Source organism: Cynocephalus volans, chromosome 3 (assembly GCF_027409185.1).
Source record: "Cynocephalus volans isolate mCynVol1 chromosome 3, mCynVol1.pri, whole genome shotgun sequence".
NCBI classification, from domain to species: Eukaryota; Metazoa; Chordata; class Mammalia; order Dermoptera; family Cynocephalidae; genus Cynocephalus; species Cynocephalus volans.
Window position 1 is genome coordinate 14,419,311 of NC_084462.1, and position 21,994 is coordinate 14,441,304.

The following is a 21,994-nucleotide window of genomic DNA, read 5'->3' on the forward strand; positions in this document are numbered from 1 at the left end:
AAATTGTAGGGACATGTTAGTCATGTATGAAATAAGCAAGTAAGAAGGTGATGGCTATTGGGTAAAGTCATCAACAAGGTTGGCCCCAGGAGGGTCAAGCAAGGAAGGCTGGTCACAGGAGCATCCCAGTCACAAGAGTACAATCCAGAAACCTGTGATGCCTGAGGTTCAAGCAGGGCCAGAGTGGTTCCCGCCCATCTGGCCAATGTAGTAAAGTTTCCTGTGGTCTCTCCCCTTGAAGAGCCAGGAAAGGTCAGCCCATGGTGGGTCTCAGACTCCCAGCCCCACACTGCAGTGAGACTAAATATACAAACGATAGCCAGATCATATATAATAATAGCACTCTGACCCAAAACTCCTGCAGCAATAGGCCCCAGACAGTCAGGACTTGGTCTCTCACTGCCAGCTTCCCTATTTTTTGTCCCTGTTCCACTTAGGACCAACCACGGTTGGTCAAATATGCTCCCTTGAGCAGTCACAAAGGATGACCAGCTTCTAGATAGCGTGCTTCCAACTTCCCCACTCAACACACTCCAACCAGGGCACACCTGAGGCCTTCCCTTTTTGTCACTACAAAGCTTTCCCACTCTCTTGCCTGCCTCTGACTCATCAAGGGATGGTGGCTGACGCCCTTGCCACAGCGGGCTGAGTAAACAGCTTTGGATTGTTCTCATCGAGCGGACTTCGTTTATTACGCCAGCAGGTCGAGGCGTTGGGAAGTCCATGAGGAAATGATGGCTTGGAGCACAGTTCAGACACGAATCCCGCCCTCGATGCGGGCCATTATCTCCACAGCCCCAGCCACGGACGTCGGAGGAGAACGACCGTCGCCCATTCACCGGGGCCCGAGAGGACAGGCGCGCCAAGGAGAAGAGCCGAAGGAAAGCAACTTTCTAAACCACATCACGAGCGCCTATCAAAGGAAACAGCAGTGTTTGTCACACCGCCAACCGGCTTGTCGCTTCTGCCGGCGCCCAGACACCGCTGGCCTTGACGACGACGACGCCCGGAGCAACGGCAGCCCGCGCGCGGCCTTCTGGGAGTTGTAGTTCGTTGCGCCGAGCGCGTGCACGTCCACTGCCCGCCGGAAGCGCCGCCATTCCCCGGCGCGCGCAGGTGAGCCTAGTGCCCGCATTCGGATCGGAGGTTCTGCTGTTAACTGAGGGGGCGGGAGGGGAGCACCGGGCCAGAGTGGCCCGAAGTGACCTGGACCGCGTCGGGGAAGGGAGCGTGGCTGGGCAGGGGCAGGGACCTGGTCGGGGCAGGGCCTCTCCTGCTCAGGGCTCCCTTCGGCCGCAGGAACAGGGAGGGCTTGTCCAGTCAGGGTCCCTGGGACCTCCATTAGCTCTGGGCTGGATCCGACCTTGTCTGAGGACCTCCTGCTGCAGGACCAGGGAAGGGGCTAATAGGGCGGGGGTCTCTTTGGCTGCAGGACCAGGCAGGGGGCTAGTCTGATTGAAGCTTTCCTGCCACAAAGGAGGTTCTGGATCGAGGGCTGCAGTGCCTTGTTAGCACCTAGCTGGTGTTGGGGGTTTCAGGCTCGTGTATGGGGACGCAGGGGCTGCCCACCCAGGTCTGGCCTCTCAAGGCTCCTTTCTCCCCGCTCAGTTCATCCCCCGCTTCTCATCACCAGGAGATGCACCTCTGCAGGAGGTGGTGGCCAAGAGCATTCTGACAATGGCACCAGGCACATGAGCCCTACTGCTCCCCAGAGGTCTCTCCAGTTCCAGAACGTGGACACGGTTTTTTCCCACTGGTACATGGACCTTGAACTCAGTTTGAAGGTAATGTGTGTGTTTTCCAGGTGAGCAAAGGATTATGGGTAGTCCAGGCAAAGTAAACAGCAGGGACAACCAGGCTGTTGGGGGCCTGCAGTGGTTAGGTGTCGCTTGTGCCCCGAGTTAGGGACTGGAGAGGTGAGCAGAATGGCGTGGTGTGTGTGTGTGCCCGTGTGTGTATCAGGGACGTTGCCCTATAAGTGACAGTCTGTGGTTCCATTTGTGTTCAGGCTGGACTTGATGGGGACCGTACAAGGTAGTACTGATGAAGAAGGCATGAGATTGGATTTCTTTCTTTCTATTTTTTTTTTTTTAAAGATGACCAGTAAGGGGATCGTATCCCTTGAGTTGGTGTTATCAGCACCACGCTCTCCCAAGTGAGCTAACTGGCCATCCCTATATAGGGATCCGAACCCGTGGCCTTGGTGTTAACAGCAACACACTCCCAAGTGAGGCATGGGCCAGCCCATGAGGTTGGATTTCAAAGAGCCTAAGGGAGTAGACAAGCATCTGGCTGTAGAAATAACTTACTGCAAGAAGGGATGCCGAGGGAATGGAAAGAGCTGAGGAAGGCTGTGTGTTTCTGTTTCCAGTGTTGAGCCAGAATGGAAGTCACAGTGAAAGGTAGATGTGGAATTCATGGTTAGTCTGTGTTGAGTGAAGAGCCTGTGGGGGACATGGCTGGATGTGTAGGAGGGAATGGCAGTGTCAGACAACCCTGGAGGTCTGGCCTGGACATGAAGCCTGGGGCAGCACTGGAAACCTCACTCCACAGGCAAGGAAGGAGGAAACCGGAAAAGAAAAGAGCAGGAGCAACCCCCTCCCCAGCTCTGCAGCCAGGACTCCTGCCAGACCAGCCCCCTCCCAGGCCCAGCATGAGGAATGGAAGGGGAATTTTATGTCCAAGTATAATCATTATGACTAAATCTGTTGTCCTTCTTCTCCATGTCAGCATGATGTTAAGCTCTATAACTCATTTAATCCTTCTCGCTTTTTTATGAGGCTGGGTGTGCTATTCTCCCAGATGTCTACGGATGAGAAAACTGGGGCCTAAAGCGATTAAAGAGGCCCATTCGGAGCCCTACAGCAGCAGATGGTAGAGCCTGGACTTTGAAAGCAGGCTACAGAGTGGGTGTTCTCAACCCTCACCCTTGGATACCTCCTGACAAGGAAAGAGAGGGTCAGAGGGCAGAGATGGACACAGCAGTGGGAGATTACCCAGGATGGCCATGAGTGTCAGGACAAGATAGTATCACCTAGGATAGTGAGCAGCCTTCTCGGGTGTGCTGTACATTAGTGTGGGTGTGTGAGTGTGTGGGTGTGTTTTCAGGGATGAGAGGGCAGGGAAGGGATGGGAAGGGTGAGGAGGGGGAGACTGGGAATGTTGGATGCTCTGTCAAGAGCTCAGCCATGAAGAGAAGAGGTGTGTGGGTGGGGGTGAGATATGGAATTAAACGGATATGGGATCTGTCTTGACCAGAAAGAAAACTTCTCCCCTCAGAAGTTGAGGGGAGCTACTGGAGAGGAGTTTGTGTATCAGAATGTTGGAGGAGTCCAGGGTCATCCCTTGGAGTGAATTAAGAGGCAGGTTTGTCTGCAGAGAGAGGACAGTGGGAGGGGCCAGACTGAGGAGTGAGACTGCGGGCTTTGCCATTGTAGGGGGGTGGAGATGGAGTGAATGGTGGCAAAGTCCCATACCAGGACTCAGAAACCAGCAGGGTTTGGCAGAGAGAGCAGACAATGGTGTAGAGCAGATTGCACAGAGCAGCCAGGTCAGAGAGGCCAAGAGGTGGGCCTAGGGCCAAGGGTGCTAAGAAAGAGAACAGGGGCAGTGGACTGGGCTGGAGTCTGTCAGAGGGGGAGGCTGAGAGCTGGGATTGCAGTGTGCTTAGGGCCGGGCCTGCAGAGCTCCCAGCTTCCTACTTTCCAGTCACGAGGCCTTAGTTAAGTTTTACTCAAGCTCTTTCTGCCTCAGTTTCCTCATCCACAAATCAGGGAGAACACTGATAATCTCCCTTGTGGGGTTACAAGGAAGATCAAATACATGAATTCAGGCAAAGAACAGGGCATGGTGCCTGGCCTGTAGGAAGTCTAGCCTGAGTGGTCAGTGGATTCTGAGGTACAGGAAGCTAGGGGCATTTGCCAAGGGAGGAGGCTGGGATCGTAGGCCCCAGTGCGTTTTAATTCATATGTGTTTGATGCGGAGCATCTTTTCACATTTATCAGCCATGCTGTTGATTTTATTGTGAACACCCTGTTTGTGTCTGTCACTTGCTCCTCTTCTTTCTCATAGGTCTTTATTTTCAAAGAAGCTAGAATATAATTTTGTCAAGTTCAAAAACTATTCCTAGTGGTATGTTTCTTAAATTTACAGATTAAATTTAGATGGAGGGCCGGCCCGTGGCTCACTTGGGAGAGTGTGGTGCTGACAACACCAAGTCAAGGGTTAAGATCCCCTTACCAGTCATCTTTTAAAAAATAAAAATAAATTTAGACGGAATTAACTATTTTTTTTAAAATAATATGTGGTGTTCAAATCCTAGAGCCAAGGGAAAGGGCATCTCACATACTGTTGATGGGAGGCATACTGGTGTAAATGGCAGCAACCTTTTTGCAAGGAGCTTTGGCAACATTAACTGAGATTTTAAACTGCAGTCCTCCTTTGTCCTCACAGTTCTACCTCTTAGCATTTCTCCTTGAGAGATACACAGATGTGCAAAATATATGTGCAAAGAGGTTTGTTATCCATTGTTCATGATATCCAGAAAACAGGGAAAACCTAGATGTCCATCTAAATAAATTATGGTACATGTGTAGACTAAATTACTAGATAGCCACAGAAAAACATACCGTCAATGTGTATGTATGGGTTTATAATGGAGTGGAGGAAATATAAGTGAAAAAAGCTGACGAAATAAGTGTGTTGATTCCATTTATGTGTCTGCATGTGTAAAGATGAAGCACACATTTTATATTATAAAATATAAAAGAAACACATGCTTTTAGACACAAGTAACATTTCTGGAAAAGTATGCAATAATTTACAGAATCCCTTTTTTGAAATGAGACAGAATAATATGCCTTTTTATTATGTACCTTTGTTTTTTATATCACAAATTTGTGATTTTTTAAAAAACTATATCCTTTATGGTTGTGATAGTGTTTGACAAAGAAACAAAAACTTTTAAATCTTTTTTTTTTTTAATCTGAACTGTTATTGTTAATAGGTTGTAATTGTTTAAGTTTTAGGGAAGGATTTTTAAAGAACAGGCTTTCTGTAAGAAAAGTAAAACTTAAAGTTTTTGGTAGGCAGTATAATGGCTTCCAAACATATCCAGATTCTAATCCTTGAAAACTTGTCAGTATGCTAGGTTGCATGCCAAAAGGATCTTTGCAGATATGATTAAGTTAAAGGATATTGAGATGCAGAGATGATCCTGCATCATCTTGGTGAGACCAGTATCTTCAAGGGTCCTGATAAAAAGGAGACAGGAGAGTCAAGAGTCAGAGAAGTTGATGTGACCACAGAAAGAGGTCAGAATAATGAGACTGCTGGCCATGGGACACAAGCCCTGGAGTCTGGGCGGCCTCTAGAAGCTGGAAAAGGCAAGGAAGCAGATTCTCCACTAGAGCTTCTAGAAGGATTGTAATCTTGCCAACATCTTGATTTCAGCCCGGTGAGGCCAGTGTTGGACTTCTGATACCCAGAACTGTAAGAGAATAAATTTGTGTTGTTTTAAGGTACAAAATTTATGGTTATTTGTTACAGCAGCAGTAGGAAGCTAATATAAAGAAGGACAAAACGTAGGTGCTAATGAGGATTGAATTTCTTTGTCTCCAAGCAAGAAAGATGGGCAAGGCATAGTTATTGTTTCTTTGTGGTATATTGGTAGAGAAAGGCAGTTATAAATATGTGTTTAAAATATGAAGATTACTAGTAGTGGAATGGTAATATATGGTATACCTTCCCAATCACCAAAGGAAAAAGCACATTTAAAGAAATTTGATTCCTATGGTAAAGCGAAGAAAGGAAAAACAAAAGTAATAGAAAATATAATATGTAATGGTAGAAATAAGATCAGTTCTTATAATAAATGTGATAGATTGAACTCTGTTTTTAAAGGCACTTTGAGATTGAATTAAAAATAAAAAGTTAAAGCTATGTGCTCTTTACCAGAGTCAGATGATTTAGGTTGTGAAAAAAAGGCTGGTGGGAAAGGCATAGATATATTGGTGAAAGCAAATGAGGAAATGTGTGACGAGATAATATCAGATAAAGAGGAATGTTGGTACCACAGCATTAAGAGAAAGACATTTTTAGTGATAAAAGTTGGGATACAGGAAGAAGATACAGTAATCTTGAATATTGATGTACCAGACACTATAACAAAGATGCAAAGCAAAAAGTTAGTAATTTAAAGGAAGTGTGAAAAAAAGCACATGGGAAACTTCAACACAAATGTTAGAATTGGACTGATCAAGAAGACAAAATAGAGTATAATAAATTATTTTAAATATAATGTCAAGCTAGATTATTTATGTAGTTATTTATCTATACACTTCTGTCTGTACCGTAACTTGCTCTGCCCAGGGAAAATTGAAAAGACTGATTCAGACTTTCTTTTGTATATACAAGTTTCCTCCTTTATAAGATTTGTGAATCATGGAGTTCCCTTGGTCCTGGGTCCTTTTTTCTGTCTGTAATTTCATTGTCCCTTTTTAGTTTAAGCACTGCTAAGTCTCATTGGTTTAAATATCTGTATTAGTCCATTTTTGTGTTGCTATAACAGAATACCTAAATTTATAAAGAAAAGAAAGGTTTATAATTTATAAAGAAAAGAGGTTTATTTGCCTCCCTTTTCTGGGGAGGTGTGTCTGGCTCAGGCCTCAAGTTGTTTCCACTCATGGCAGAAGGCAGCAGGGCAGCTGGTGGGGACAAGAAGATCACACAGTGAGCAAGAAAGCAAGAGGGAGAAGGGAGGTGCCAGGCTCCTTTTAACAACCAGCTCTCATAGAAACTAATCCATTCCTGTGAGAATTCACTCACCCCCCACACACCCCATATTAATCTATTCGTAAGGTATCCACCCCCATGACCCAAACACCTCCCAACACTGCCACAATGGTGATCAGATTCCAATATGAGCTTTGGGGGGACAAACATATCCAAACAATATCAGTATCTTTATGTTTGTGCTCGAGTTTCTTCTCTGGCAAATCTAACTGCCTGCTTAACATCTCCACTTGGGAATTGTGTCCAACCTTAACATGTCTTGATTCCCCTCCCCGTTCTTGTCCATTCCAGTAAAAGGTATAAACTTTGCAAAGTTCTTCAATCCAGAACAAGAGATATCATTGTTGATTCCTCACTCCCACATTTATTGCATAAGCGATTCTGCTTCCAAGGTACAGAATGAATCTACCCACTTCCATTCATCCACCCTGCTGTCCCTTGAGTCCAGGACTCTGTTGGTAACCACTTCTATTCTCTCCAGTTCCACGTTTACTCCCCACAGTCCATTATCCGTCCTGTCCTGCAATCTGCATAAAGCCCAGAATGCCTTTCCTTTACCTTAGATGGAGTCTAAACTTGTAGGCACCCTCTTCCAGCCCTGGCTCTTACCTTCTTCTCCACTCTCACGTCATGTAACAGGCTGGGGTGTCCCCAGTTTGGGCCTCCGTATGTGCACTGGGGTGCCTCCTGCTCCCTTAGCCTAACCATCATCTCACCCTGTGGGCCTTGCACAGTGGTCTTTCCCTGACCCAGTGCTGACCACACTTCATTATTCTTGCCAGTTTGCTCACCTGGCCTCCTTGCTACCTGGGAAAAGGCCACACCATGCCCTTGCTGGGTCTAGCTCACACTTCCATCCCTGGCCTGGCACTTGGCACCTGGGTAGAGACCAGAGTTAATCATTGTTGGTAATGACACTGCTTGTTTTCCTCTCCTGTCATATTATGATGGCTTGAGAAACTACTCCCCATTGCTTGTATAAATGGATGCAGCATGTTGGGGGCTGCCTGGCAGTTTGTCAGAAACCCTAATGATAGCCTTTTGACCTAGCAATTCTACTTCTCAATATTTAGCCTGAACACATATACAGTCAGCCCTGTGTATCCATGGGTTCCGCATTCATGGATTTAACTAACCACTGTTCGAAAATATTTGGGGGGAAAAGGGATGGTTGTGTCTGTATTGAACAGACATTTTTTCCTTGTCCCTATTACCTAAACAATACAATGTAACAACTATTTATATAGCATTTACATAATATTAGGTATTATAAGTAATCTAAAGATGATTTTTTAAATATACAGGAGGATGTGCGTAGGTTATATGCAAATACTACACCATTTTATATAAGGGACTTGAGCATCCATAGATTTTGGTCTCCACCCGGTGTCCTGGAATCAATCCCCCATGGGTACCAAGTGCCAACTATATTTAGAAATTCAGGTATGTGTGAAAGCAAAGGTGGCCATTATAGATAGGGCTAGTGTAAGAGTGAAATTTGGAAAAGTCCTAATCATGCAGAAATGCTAAGTTCTTAGAAATTGGAGACTATAATATATAAATGGTTAGCAAATTATGGTCCTTTTATTAAATGCAGCCATTAATTGCAGTGATATTTGTTTTTTGGCATTGGAAGAAAATTTGTTGTGCTGTTTCAAAAGAGTGTTTATGTTATGATCACAATTTTACAGAAGCACATTATAAATGATCAGTGGAAGGGGGGCGGGGAAAAAAATAAAAAATTAAATAATCAGTGGACAGGTTTGTGTTGATAAAGGAAGATTTCTCAAAGAATATACACACAAAATGATAACAGTGGCTATCTCTGAGATGTTGGATTACTGATTATTTTTACTTCTAACTATTTGCATCTTTCACTTTTTGTGTAGTGAACCTAACATTTGTGTGATTGATGCAACATGGTCATTATAGTTAATAACAATGTACTTACTGTATTGTGGAAAATTGCTGAGAGTAGATTTTACGTGTTTTCACCACAAAAAAATAAGTATGTGAAGTAATGTGTATGTTAATTACCACAATTTAGCCATTCCACAGTGTATACATATTTCGAAACAACATTACATGATAAATATGTGTAGTTTATATTTGTCAATTTAAATAAATTAATTTTTTAAATTTGTGTGATTTTAAAAACAACTTTGTTTTGAAATCATTATAGACTTACAGGAAGTTGCACAATAGTACAAAGTGCCCTATGTGCCCTTCACCCAGATTCTCCAAAGGATGACATGTTGGTCCTCCAAAGCAGGACCTTGACATTGGTACGTACTGTTGCCTAGACTACAAACCTGACTCAATTTTTACCATTTTTTAGCCTCCATTTGTGTGTGTGCCAGTTTGTGTGTGTATTGTTTTATGCAGTTTTATCCCATGTATAGATTAGTAGAATCACCACTGCAGTCAAGATACAGAACTGTTCCATCACCACAAAAGATCTTCCTTGTACTACCTCTTTGTATTCACACCCAAACCACACCCATCCCTGTCCTCTGGCAACTGTGATATGTTCTCCATCGCTATAGTTTTGTCCTTTTGAGAATGTTTTATGAAAGGAATCGTACAGTACATAACTTTTTAACTTTTAATTTTGAAATAATTATAGATTGACAAAAAGTTGCAAAAAAATGTACAGGGAGATTCCATGCACCCTTCACCCAGCTACCTCCAGTGTTCACATCTTGCATAACTATATGCAATATCAAAGCCATAAAATTAATATTGGTACACACCATGGAGCTTATTCAGATATCACCAGTTTTACATGCACTCATTAGTGTGCATGTGCGTGCATGTGTATAGTTCTATCTAGTTTTATCATATATTGCTTTGTGTAACTACCACCACAATAAAGACACAGAACTATCACCACAAGGCTCCCTGCTATCCATTTATATCTACATCCACCTCTTCTCTCCCATCTCCAACCCTTGTACTCTATCTCTATATTCTTATTACTTTAAGAATATGATGTAAATGGTGCTCGCTTTGGCAGCGCATATGCTAAAATTGGAACCGTGCAAGAATGACACACAAGTTCCGTGTTCCATATTTTGCTTTCCTTTCCTAATGTTCACGGGTGGGGAAACTGAGGCCCCCATAAGTGAAGTGACTTACCCACTTGAGGGCCCTTCCAGCTTCAAATGCCATCCTCAACTCCTCTTAAAAAAAAAAAAAAAGAGTACTATATAAATGTAATCATACAGTATGTAATCTTTTGAGACTGACTTTTTATACGCAGCATAATTGCCTTTTTGTCCATCCAAGTTGTTGTGTGGATCAGTTGTTCTTTTTTCTTGCTGAACAGTAGCCCATGGCATGGAGTTCTCACAGATTGTCTAACCATTCACCCACTGAAGGACATTTGGGTAGTTTCCTGTTTGTGGCTATAGAACTACTTTTAACATTTGTGTACAAGTTTTTGTGTGAATATAAATTTTCATTTCTCTAGGATAAATGCCCAATTGTTGGGTTGTATGGAAAGTTCATTTATCGCATTAAAAGAAACTACCAAACTATTTTCCATACCACAAATGGCTGTACCATTTTACATTCCCACCGGCAGTGTGTGAGTGCCCAGGTTTCCTCATGTCCTCTCCAGCATTTGATATTGTTCCTTTTTTTTTTAAGCCGTTCTAACGGATGTGTAGTGACAGCTCATTGTGGATTTGATTTGTCTCTCTAATGATTGACGCTGTTGAGCGTCTTCTCATGTGCTTATTTGCTGTTTCTGTATCTTCTTTGGTGAAATGTTTGTCCATGTTTTTGTTCATTTTCTAATTGGTTTGTTTATTTAATGTTGAGTTTTACAAGTTCTTTGCATGTTCTAGCTACGAGTCCTTTGTCGGATATGTGGTTTGCAAATATTTACTCCCAGTCTGTAATTTGTTATTTTCATCCTCTTCACCTGGGCTTTCACAGAACAAAAGATTGTCATTTTGATGTGGTCCAATTTATCATTTTTTCCTTTTGTGTATTATGCATTTGGTGTCAAGTCTAAAAACTATTGTAGGTTCCAAAGGTTTTCTTCCATTTTTTTTTTTTCTGAATTTTTTATGGTTTTGTTTTCTATGTAAGTCTGTGATCTATTTTGAGTTAAATTTTGTATAAGATGTAATTCTTAGGTCGAGGTTCTTTTTTTTTTCTCACAGCTTGCCAATACAGGGATTGAACACTGCACCTTGGTGTTATCAGCAGCGTGCTCTAATCAACTGAGCTAACCAGCCAGCCCTGAGGTTCTTTTTTTTAACCTATCGGTATCCAATTACTCTGACACCATTTGTTGAAAGCATATTCTTTCTCCATTGCATTATTTTGCATCTCTAAAATAAATCAGCTCTACATATTTTTGTCAATCTGTTTCTAGTTCCCTTTTCTATTCCATTGATTTAGGTGTTTATCCCTCTACTAATACCACAGTGCGTTGATTATTGTAACTATATAGTAAGACTTAAAATCAGGAGGACTGATTCTTCCCAATTCATTCTTTTGTTTCAAAATTGTTTTAGCTATTCTAGGGACTTTGCTTTTCCATATAAATTGTAGAATAAACTTGTCTTTATCTTCAGAAAACATTGTTGGGATTGTGATAAGAATTGGTTAAACCCATAGATCAATTTAGGGAGAATTAACATCTTTACTATGTTGAGTCTTCTAATCCATGAACAAGGTATATATCTCTCCATTAAAAAAAAAAGTTTTACTTATTTATTTTACTTTTGAAATTGACTGTTTTTCACTAATTATAATGCCATTGAGATCTATAGAGTTTACTACATGTTTCGGTAGTTTATTCCTTTTATTGTTGAGTGGTTTGCCATGTATAACAGTTTGTTTAGCCATTCACCCATTGAGGGACATGTTTGGTTATTTCTTGTAATTTGCTATTATGGTAAAAGCTGCTATGAACATTTGTGTACAGGTTTTTGTGTACACATTGTTTTCACTTGTGTATGAAATAAATGTCCAAGAGTATAACTGCTCTGTAACTTGTAAATAGATTAAAAATTAAAAACTTTTGAATATTCCTTATGATTATTCACTGAAAGCCTTAATTTAAATGTATTGTCATAAACATCAAGAGGATGTTCCGTGGATTGCTTGACTCTTACTATTAAAATTTTAGGGTACATCCATTTTTTTTTTCACTATCATGTGATCACCATCCTTTATCCTTAAAACTTTTCCATCTTTCCAGTAATGGGATTTCTAGAACTCAAGGTTTTGATCATTCAAGGCTGTTGTATGCATTGCCAATCTGCTTTCCACTTGTACCAGATTCCCTTCCTGTCATCTCTTCATCACATCTCAGCCTTCCCTTCACCAGATCTCAGCCTGCATTTGGGGTTCTCATTTCTTTTTCAGGTAAGATGAGGCAGCTTCTCAGGTGTTTGTTTACTCGTTTGTGACTTAGCTGTTCGGACCCCTTCACTTTTATCTGTTGGTGACTTTTAAAGGAAAATAGTGAGGTAGGAATGCTCTCCTAGAGGTTTTCTAGTCTCAGCTCACCCATTTCTCAAAACAAATAACAAGGAAATGAAAGCAATAAATAAAGAAGGCAGTCAACAGAAAAACTTCTGGGCTGCAAAACAGTAAGAAAATAAATTTCTGTTGTTTTGAGCTAACAGTTCTGTGGTGATTTGTCACAGAAGCCACAGGACACTAATACACCAGGCAAGCAGCTCACTGGTCTCTGGCAACATTTGTCAACAGGTTTTTCAGCAAGTAGGTTGGGGGGGGCATGGCGGCGCTGGTCTTATATTGAAGCCTTGTTTCTTGCACAGCATAGCCTGGAGAGTGGCTTGCCCTCTCAGGGTGCAGGAGCCAGACCCTAGCCCCCACCACTTCCTGAGTGGCCCCTGCAGGCCACAGCTGGAGGACCCCGTACCCACCATCGCTTTGCCTATCTTCCTGCTATTTATCCTCCCTATGTTTCTTATATATTTTCTTTTTGTATCTTAAATATCATTGGGGCAGGGATAACCCAGTGTGTGAATTTAATACCAGAAGCCCAGAGCTTTATTTGTACGGCCTATAATTGGCATGGAAGCAGAGACCTATGGAGTTAGCAAGGTGACAAGCAGATGGAAAATCACATATGAATGTCTGGAGGGGAAGCCTGGTGAGATCAGATAACCGACAGATGTTCCACTTAATGAAGACCTCACATGAGGTCTGCAGTGAGTGTCTGAACCAGCATTTCATGGGTGATTTTAATCCACAAATGGAGTTCTGGAGCTTGTGGAGGAATTGAGACCACTACAAAGGGTGACAGGCTTTATTTTTTAATGGTCCCTGTGATTCCTGGGAGAAAGGAGGAAAGACAGGAGTCAGGACCCAGTCGGATCTGCTGTGGTAACCCAAGCAAGAAACAATACCAGCCCAGGCATAGGGGATCCATCATGAGGAGAGGCTCATCATGTTTGAAAGGTGAGACTCCAGGTCTTTGTGATTGTGTGTGACAGGAAAGCATGTGGGAGGGGTCAAGAAAGACTTCCAGTGTCTTTGCTTGGCCCCTTGTATTCTCAGTACACATGTGAGGATCAGGTATTAAACATTGCCAGGTTGAGAAGTACATATATGAGTGGTCTACAGTATACCGGGTAGAGACGACATGTGGGTTTCTGGCTCAGGACCCTTCATGTTTGTCATCACATCTCCTCTGTCTCTGACCCTTCTATCTCCCTCTTTATAAGGCTCATTATGATGACATCAACCCTACCCTATAATCTCTCCATCTCAAAATCCTCAACTCCACTTCCAGGGTCCCTTTTGCCATGTGAGGTAACATGATCACAGGTTCCAGGGATTAGGATGTGGACATCTTTGGGCGCCATTATTCAGCCAACCACAGTTATGGTAAAAAAAAAAAAAAAAAAAAAAATTGGAAAACCCTAATCAGTGTGCAAAGGGAGGGACTGAGATCAGCTGAGACAGGCAGAGGAAAAAGCATGAAAGGGCATATGGACACAGGTTTGGTGGAATCATGGTGAGGAACAGCCCTTTGCATGGGTTTCTTCTGATGCATAGGAGGTAAGAGTCTTCTGAGAGTTTACTGTCACTTCTGACTAGCCTCTGAGTTCTCCATTTTATTCAGGAAGAGAAATTGATGAAAATAAAGAGGGCCGGCCAACCTATAACCATGGATTTTCTTCACATCTGCTAATCTGTGCAGTTGGCCCAGAGCTGAAAAGTTTTGGTGCCCCTATGACATAGCCTTGCCCTCAAGTTCCCATCTTCTTGTAAAGCAGTTTCTCAACCTCAACACTAACGATATTTGGGGCTGGATCATTCTCTGTGGTAGGAGCTGTCCTATGCACTGTAAGGTGTTTAGCACCATCTCTGGCCTCTGCCCCTTATATGGTAGCCACTAGCATTCCCCTTCTATACCTTCCCTCCTCTGAGTTGTGAGAAACAAAACGTATTCAAACATTGCCAAATGTCCCCTGAGGGCAAAACTGCCCACAGTGGAGAACCACTGCAATAAAGAAATGCTCTAAATTCCTAAAGTCATGTTTATTTTTGTGGCTTTGTCTTTTATTTGAACCTGACACTGTGGGGAAGTCCCCAAGACCACCCTTAGGTTTGATGATTGACTAGAAGGACTCTCAGAACTCAGAAAAGCTTATACTCACAGGTACGGTACATCAAAAAGACACTGGGTCAACCCTTTACTGCACACTCACTCTAGTAGGTGTGTGATGGTCATTTTGCTCTTTTGAGTAAGGTTAATGTTGAGAGTCAGGTAAATGTGTACTCAACACCAACTCTAAATGGCTTGCAAGTTAAACATTTTGTCATGGGCTCATGTTGCACTTTAAATGTTTTTTAGTGAGGTATGAATGGTCTCGCCCACCCCAAACTTGTTATTTGATAGTAACTCTAATCATTCCGCATTCATTTTCTTGTGTGTTTATTGATGCCCTATCTAGGCTGGCCCTGACACCGAGGTCAAATATAATCCCTATTTTTTGAAGGCATTGTCTTATGTTTGAGCATTGAATTTACTGCTCAGCCCCCTCTGTCTTCTTTTTCTAGTTATTTTTGGAGGACTTGAGTGCTTGGTTTGCCTGAAGAATATCAAGTGTCCACTCAGAAGAGAGATTAGGACCCGCCATGAAGGTTGTGCCCAGAGGGAGAGTGTCCCTGCAAGATTAACCTTAAGAAAGTAGTTCTCAGACTCCAGAAGTGTTTGGGAGCAATAGAATTCTCAGAAGACATTGCCTGGGAAATGAGAGAGTCATTGAGGAGGACATGGTTCCAGCAGCTGCAAGTTTTCAGGCCCTTGTGAGGCCCTGGCTCAGCCCCAGGCACTGCATTCCTGTCCAGGAGTGGTTCCCCAACACCCTTTCTGGGGAGCTCAGGCCCTAAACAAAGCCCCAGCACCTGGACAACTGCAACAAAGAGATGACGCTGGTGGAAGAAGTTTCCCAAGCATTTGAAGAGAAAGGTGAGAACTGCCTGAAAAATAAGGCGTGGAGAAAGTGAGATTTTCACAGTGCATGGCTCAATATTTGATTTTCCACTGCAAATTGGTTTTCTCGAGAATATGGGATGAGAAAAATGCCATTGTTCAAACCTGGTAGAATGGTGAGTATCTGCCTGCAAGAACTGACAAGTAAGGGTGTTTGGTTTCTGCAGGGGGTTCTCTTTATCTGCTCCTCTAGCCTATGTGGGGATTGTTTCACTTTTCCAGGGGGTCAGAGTTCAAGGCTCTTTGTGAGCCAGAAAGCACTATTGTGTTAGTCCATTTTCTGTTGCTGAAAATAGAATACCTGAAACTGGGTAATGTATAAAGAAAAGAGGTTTATTTCTTACAGTTTTGGAGATTGGGAAGTCCAAGGTCCAGGGGGTACATCTGGTGAGAGCCTTCTTCCTGGTGGGGACTCTACAGAGTCTTAGGTGGTATAGAATATTACATGGCGAGGGATGAGAAGAACACATTTCCACCTGCTTTCTTCCTCTCGTAAATCCCCCAGTCTGCACCCTAATAACCCATAAAACCATTACTCCATTCACGAGGACAGAGTCCTCACAATCCAATCACCTCCCAAAGGCCCCACTAATACAATAGTCTGATTTCCTACCCATTTAACAGTTATAATGGGTTCAAGCTTCTATGAGCTTTGGAGGGACATTCAAACCATAGCAACTATGCAAATTAAAGACACCATCAGAGCAATTGTTCTTCAGCATAAGCAAAGGCATAGATGCAGGGTATGTTTCTGGAATGTTCAGTCATCCTGAATGACCAGTGACTGAAGAGATGGTGTACATGTGTGCACACGGGTGTAGGTGTGGGTGTGCTTGGTACAAGTGCAGTGATGGGAAGCAAATATGGGGAAGGGTTTGGTGCAAGATTCCAGAGGATTTTTTCAGACTCTTTCAGTGGGACAGTGATGTGGTTACAGCCAAGATGTTAATAAGCAGAATATACATAGTATGTTCTATGACAAAGTTCAGTAAAGCAGGAAATGATAAGCATGCCCTGGCAGTGGGACAGCATCCTCACACCCCCAGCTTTGCCCAAGGGAAGGCGTGCCCTCTGCTTTCCTCCTGGGGATTTTTCAGATCCTCCTTGTCTCTACTCTCCTGTTGTTGTTTCTGAAACCAGCTCATGTTTCACTGTGATATTTTAAATTGTACAATTGCTTTGACATCCTTCCTCCACCTCCCCTTACTTGGTGTCTTGAAATGACAGGAAAAATTGGCCTCTCCTTGTACTTGACTGTTGAGGGTTGGCTGTGTATCTGTGGACTCACAGTTAGGACACTAGCACGTGCCCAAGCATTCACCTGAAACCTGGGGAAGCCCAGATTCATGTCCAGTGTGAGGCCCACTCCTACAACTGGAATGTCCTCCAAGCCACCTCTGCTGACCTCAGAGCTTAGACAGGGGGGAAGCTCAGCAGGTGGAAACTCAGGAGCTGGCTTCCCTTCTCCTCAGACCCCGAGAGAATGTTCCTGCAATGTTGCCAGCCACTCTGCTTTATCTGGGGCTGGGGGTGGTGCTCAGGGAGTGGGGAAACTGAGGTGGGACTGAATCCCTAATTGTTCCTCCACTGCAGCCCTGCCTTCTGAGGACCTCTGCCCTCTTCACAACAGTCTCTTCAGGTATGAGGAGGAAATGGACGCATATTCTCAGCCCATCCCATCCCAGGTGAGTGGGGGACCTTTGCTCTCGGTGCCTCAGTCTCCTCAGCTGTAAAATGGGTCCAAGAATAGCACCTGCCTCCTCAGGCTGGCACATGAGAGCTCCATAATGCAGGCTTATGCTTCCTCGTGAAACCTCCAGGCTCTGCACAGATAAAGCACCTTGGACCAGACCTAGCATGAGGCATCCACACCTGGTCTGCTGGGCCAGGTCTCTGCTTCAGACATTTTACTTGTGGTGCTTGCTCATTGGGCACTTGAGTGCGGGAAGGACTAAGCCTCATATCCTTGGGCAGCCACACTGACCCCTAGATCCTCACTGAGAGCACTCAGGAGGGTGTGTCCTTAAAGTACCAGTGTCGCCTAAAGGGTCTGCTGTTCACAGTATAACCCCTGGTGTGAAGCACAGGTCTCTGACCTCATTCAGCGTACCAATGCCACACACATTGCCTGGGTGCCAGAGGTCCAGTGCCCCTCGGATCCTGTGAGATGCCCCCATGCTGGAGGCTATCTTCATAGCCACATCACGGCAGCACATGCTGGAGAAGTTCAAGGACATGTCCAAGTGTCCAGCCAGTAAGGTGTAAAGCTAGGACACCGTCTCAGGCCTGGCCCCCAGGGCTTATAGCCCCTTGCTTGAGAGGATGCTTGGCAGGCATTTTCTGTAAAGGGCCAAATGGTAACTATTTTAGGCTATGCAGGCCATATATGGTCTCTGTCTCTTCCCCTTTCCTCCGAGTCCTCCTCCACTCCCTCCCTTTAAAAATGTAAAATCCATTCTTAGCTAAATTAGTTAGCTCAGGCTGCCGTAACAAAATGGCACAGACTAGCTTAAGTAACAGAAACTTTTTATCTCACAGTTCTGGAGGCTGGAAGTCCAAGATCAGGGTGCTGGCATGGTCAATGTCTGGCGAGGGCCCTCTTCCTGGCCTGCAGAAGTCTGTCCTTACGTTGCTGTGTCCTTACATGGAGTTGGGAGGGGAGTTTGAGCCCTCTTTTGTGTCTTTTCTTATAGGACACCAGTCCCATTGGATTAGGGCCTTACCCTTATGACCTCATTTAACCTTACTCCTCCTTAAATGTCCTATCTCCAAATATTGTCACATTAGAAATTAGGGCTTTAACATATAAATTTTGGGGGACACAATTTAGTCTATAGCATTAGCCTTCTGAAAATACACCACACTCCAGATTTGTCCTACAGTCTGTAGTTTGCTGAGTGTTCTCTTTGCCTGGTTTTTAATCTGTGATTTTATCAAAAAGCTGGGGGTGGGGATCTCTTAGTGCAGTTCCCATCATTTCCAGTCCAGAACTCAGGATCAGTGGTGTGACTGGCAAATAGGTGAGATGCTCAGAGAGAAGTAGAAGTGCATACCATGTACGTGGACCTGCCATTTGGGCTGCTGTAATAAAATGCCTTACTTACACTGGTAATTTATAAACAGTAATTATTGCTCACAGTTCTGGAGGCTGGGAATTCCAAGAGCCAGTTGCCAGCAAATTTGGTGTCTTGTGAGGACCTGCTTCCTCAGATGGCACCTTTTATGTGTCCTCACATGGCAGGTGGGATGAACAGGCTCCCTCAAGCCTCTTTTTTAAGGGCATTAATCATATTCATGAGCGTGAAACCTTTATGACCTAATCACCTTGTAAATGCCCCACATCTTAATACTATTACATTGGGTATTAGACTCCAACTTGTGAATTCTGGGGGGACACCAACATTGAGACCATAGCAGGAGCCTGTACATGTGTCCTGGGTTCTGTGTCTCATGAGCAGTGGCATGTGATGTTTCAGGCACCTCTTAGCTTCGAGGATGTGGCCGTGACCTTCACACAGGAGGAGTGGAGGCAACTGGACCCAGCCCAGAGAACACTGTACCGTGATGTGACACTGGAGACCTGTAGGCATCTGGTCTCCCTGGGTAAGGTGGGCTCTGCCCATGGCAAGAGGTTTCTGCCTACATGACTCAAAGCTGTGGCACTTCTGAAGGGTGTTCCAGGTGGGCAAGAACATTCTGGAAGCAGGTCCCTTTGGGATGCAGGTCCTGGGTATTGCCAGTTATTCTGCCCCTGGGGAATGTTTGTGACTTGTCCAGGGAGCAGGAATTTTCCTTGGGATGGGCCTGGGGTCTGGTCCTAAGGACATGGTTTTTCATCTCCAAGCATAGTGCCAAGTCCTATGTCTTTCCCCTGTGACCAGGCCTTCTGCTTTCCAAACCAGATGTGATCTCTCAGCTGGAGCAAGGAGAAGACCTATGGAGGCCAGAGCAGGCACCTCCCCAAGGTGAGAGACTTTGTGGTGCATGGCTTAGCAGTTAAGAAACTCAGGAAGAAAACTCTTCAGAAGGACCTGAGGTCCAAGGAGGGAGCCTTTTTTCAGGGGGAGCTTCCTTTGGTGTTCTCTGGCATCTCATGGTGTGAAACAAGGCAGCCACATTCTCATCTGCATTGGCCTGCCTTTCTGTGCCCAGCCCATGGTGAATGTGTGTCCCTGTCATCCAGATATTTCTAATGTGTGGGTTTGCACCTGTTCTCATCTCCCCTTTGGTCATCACCCCTCGACTGCCTTGTCTTCTTCCCAGGTCCTCAAGTCCCTTGTTCTGACCTCTACATGGGCTGGCAGCTCCTCAGACTTCCCCTTCAGTCCCACCCTTTGCCCTGCAGTTGGGTGTCTGCCCCTCCTCTGGCAGAATTTGTGCATCCTAGGGAATGGCAACAACGCACTTCCTCAGAAACACCCCTCCAAAATCACTTTTCCTGGGCCTGCTTTGCTACCTCTTCTTATCCCATAGACCTACCTCACTGTATGTTCCATTGAGTCATCCTAACTGGTATTTGTGTTAGTCTGTCTTTGTTGCTTATAACAAAATACACGGAACTGGGTAATTTATAAGAAAACAAAATATATTGCTTACAGTTTCTGAAGCTAGGAAGTCCAAAGTCCAGGGAACACATCCAGTGAAGGCTTTCTTTGTGGTGTCTTCAGTGACAACAGGGTATCACACTGCAAAATGGCAGAGCAGAGAGAGCAAGAGAGAAACTAACCTCCTCATTCACTCTCCTTTTTTAAAGCCCTCCAGATCACACCCCTGACCACCATTATTAATCCATTCATTACAGTATGGTGCTACAATCTAATCACCTCTTCAAGATCCCACGTTTCAATTACCATAATAGGATTTCTCACCTTCAACAGTTATAGTGGGAATTAAGCTTCTAATATATGGACTTTGGGGGACAAAGTTCAATCAACCCACAGCAGTATTCTTTTTTTTTTTTACAGCTTTATCAAGATATAATTCACACATGATACAGTTCACTTATATAAAGTACATAATTTAAAGGGTTCTAGTATGTTTCCTGAGTTGTGGAACACTTGCTGCAATTACTTTTATAACATGTTCATCACCCCAACTAATTGGGCTTCTTTTCCTGATTTTTGTTTTGTTTTGTTTTTAATTAATAGTCTGTTTTTTAGAATTGTTTTAGGTTTACAGTTAGGTTGAGCAGAAAGTGCAGAAAGCTCCCATATACCGTGTCCCCACTCCCCACATACCCCCCCACCTCCGTTATACACACATACACAAACATACAGTTTCCACTTTGCCAAACATCTTGCATTCCGGTGGTACATTTGATAAAGTCAATGAACCTATACTTATGCATCATTATCACCAAGTCCGTAGTTTACATTAGGGTTCACTCTTGGTGTTATATGTTCTGTGGATTTAGACAAATGTATAATGACATGTATCTACCATTGTAGTATCATACAGAGCAGTTTCACTGCCCTGAAGATCCTCTGTGCTGACCTATTCGTCTCTCCCAACCCCCTAACCCTTGGCAACCACTGGTCTTTCTACTCTCTCCATAGTTTTGCCTTTTCCAGAGTTTCATATAATTGGAATCATGTAGTATGTAGCCTTTTCAGCTTGGTTTCTTTCACTTAGTAATATGCATTTAAGGTTCCTGCATGTCTTTTCATGGCTTGTGATAGCTCTTTGGGGTCGGGGGGAGCTGAATAGTATTCCATTGTATGGATGTAGGAGTCCCTGGCAACACTGATGATTTTACTGTCTCTGTAGTTTTTCTTCTTCTGGAATGTCCTATAGTTGGAATTACACAGTATGTAGCCTTTTCCAACTGGCTGCTTTCACTTAGCAGTGTGCATCACATGCATCCTTCACACCACCCTCTTACATTCCCCCCAGGCTGGAGGTATTGGCTTTATCTGAATTTATCTCTAGTCCTCCTGCTCCTTCTTCCCTTCTAACTCTCTCACCTGCAGCCTCTTATTTCCTCCTTCAAAGTTGCATTCATGGGCCAGCCCGTGGCTCACTCGGGAGAGTGCGGTGCTGATAACACCAAGGCCCCAGGTTCGGATCCCATATAGGGATGGCCGGTTAGCTCATTGGGTGAGCGTGGTGCTGACAGCACCAAGTCAAGGGTTAAGATCCCCTTACCGGTCATCTTTTTAAAAAAAACAAACAAAAAAAACAAAGTTGCATTCACATTACATATCCTCACCCTCCTGCCTGGGCCACTCCCCTCACACACCCACACCTCAGGTGACATCATTCTGAATTCTGTTAACTGTCAGTATCTTTCTTCTTGTCCTGCATAGACATTACTTCTTAGCTGACCTGCACGGATGGTCAGGCTTCCTCATTTCATGATACTGATAGATATGCTGCTATAGGATATTTAACCTCCTTTGCCCAGTTTTCAATGGCCAGGCACAACCTGGAAATATCTTAGCCACCCAAAGATTTCTTTCCTTCTTCTCATCCCCAAATACCCCTTCATCAGGCCATTGTCTTATTTGAATAAGTTCTCTCCTTCCGGGATTCTGAAGTGACTCCCCAGAGGAACAAAGCAGAATCTTGAGGATGAGAACAGTTTTGGGTGTAGATAAGAACCTTGTCCAAGAGTGACAAAGGGTCTTTGTTTGACACGAGTGAAACGTCCTTCCAGAACTCAAGTGGTGGCCAGAGAGTGTAGTTAATGTTTTGCCAAACAGAGATCCT

At 44.0% G+C, this 21,994-nt stretch overlaps 1 protein-coding gene across 11 annotated transcripts in view; it reads left to right on the forward strand.

Annotated features, from left to right (window-relative positions):
* Positions 1-1,089: 1,089 nt before the first annotated feature.
* The window catches only part of ZNF544 (zinc finger protein 544), a 32,164-nt gene continuing 11,259 nt past the window's right edge, over positions 1,090-21,994 (forward strand). For 4 of the 11 annotated variants that reach the window (XM_063092022.1, XM_063092010.1, XM_063092020.1 and 1 more), the window contains exons 1-6: positions 1,090-1,116; positions 1,634-1,784; positions 14,851-15,262; positions 16,880-16,971; positions 18,763-18,889; positions 19,168-19,251. In XM_063092022.1, the coding sequence (XP_062948092.1) occupies positions 15,220-15,262; positions 16,880-16,971; positions 18,763-18,889; positions 19,168-19,251 (346 nt within the window). In that variant the 5' untranslated portion in view covers positions 1,090-1,116; positions 1,634-1,784; positions 14,851-15,219. The other 7 variants (XM_063092023.1, XM_063092016.1, XM_063092012.1 and 4 more) reach the window with 6 other exon arrangements.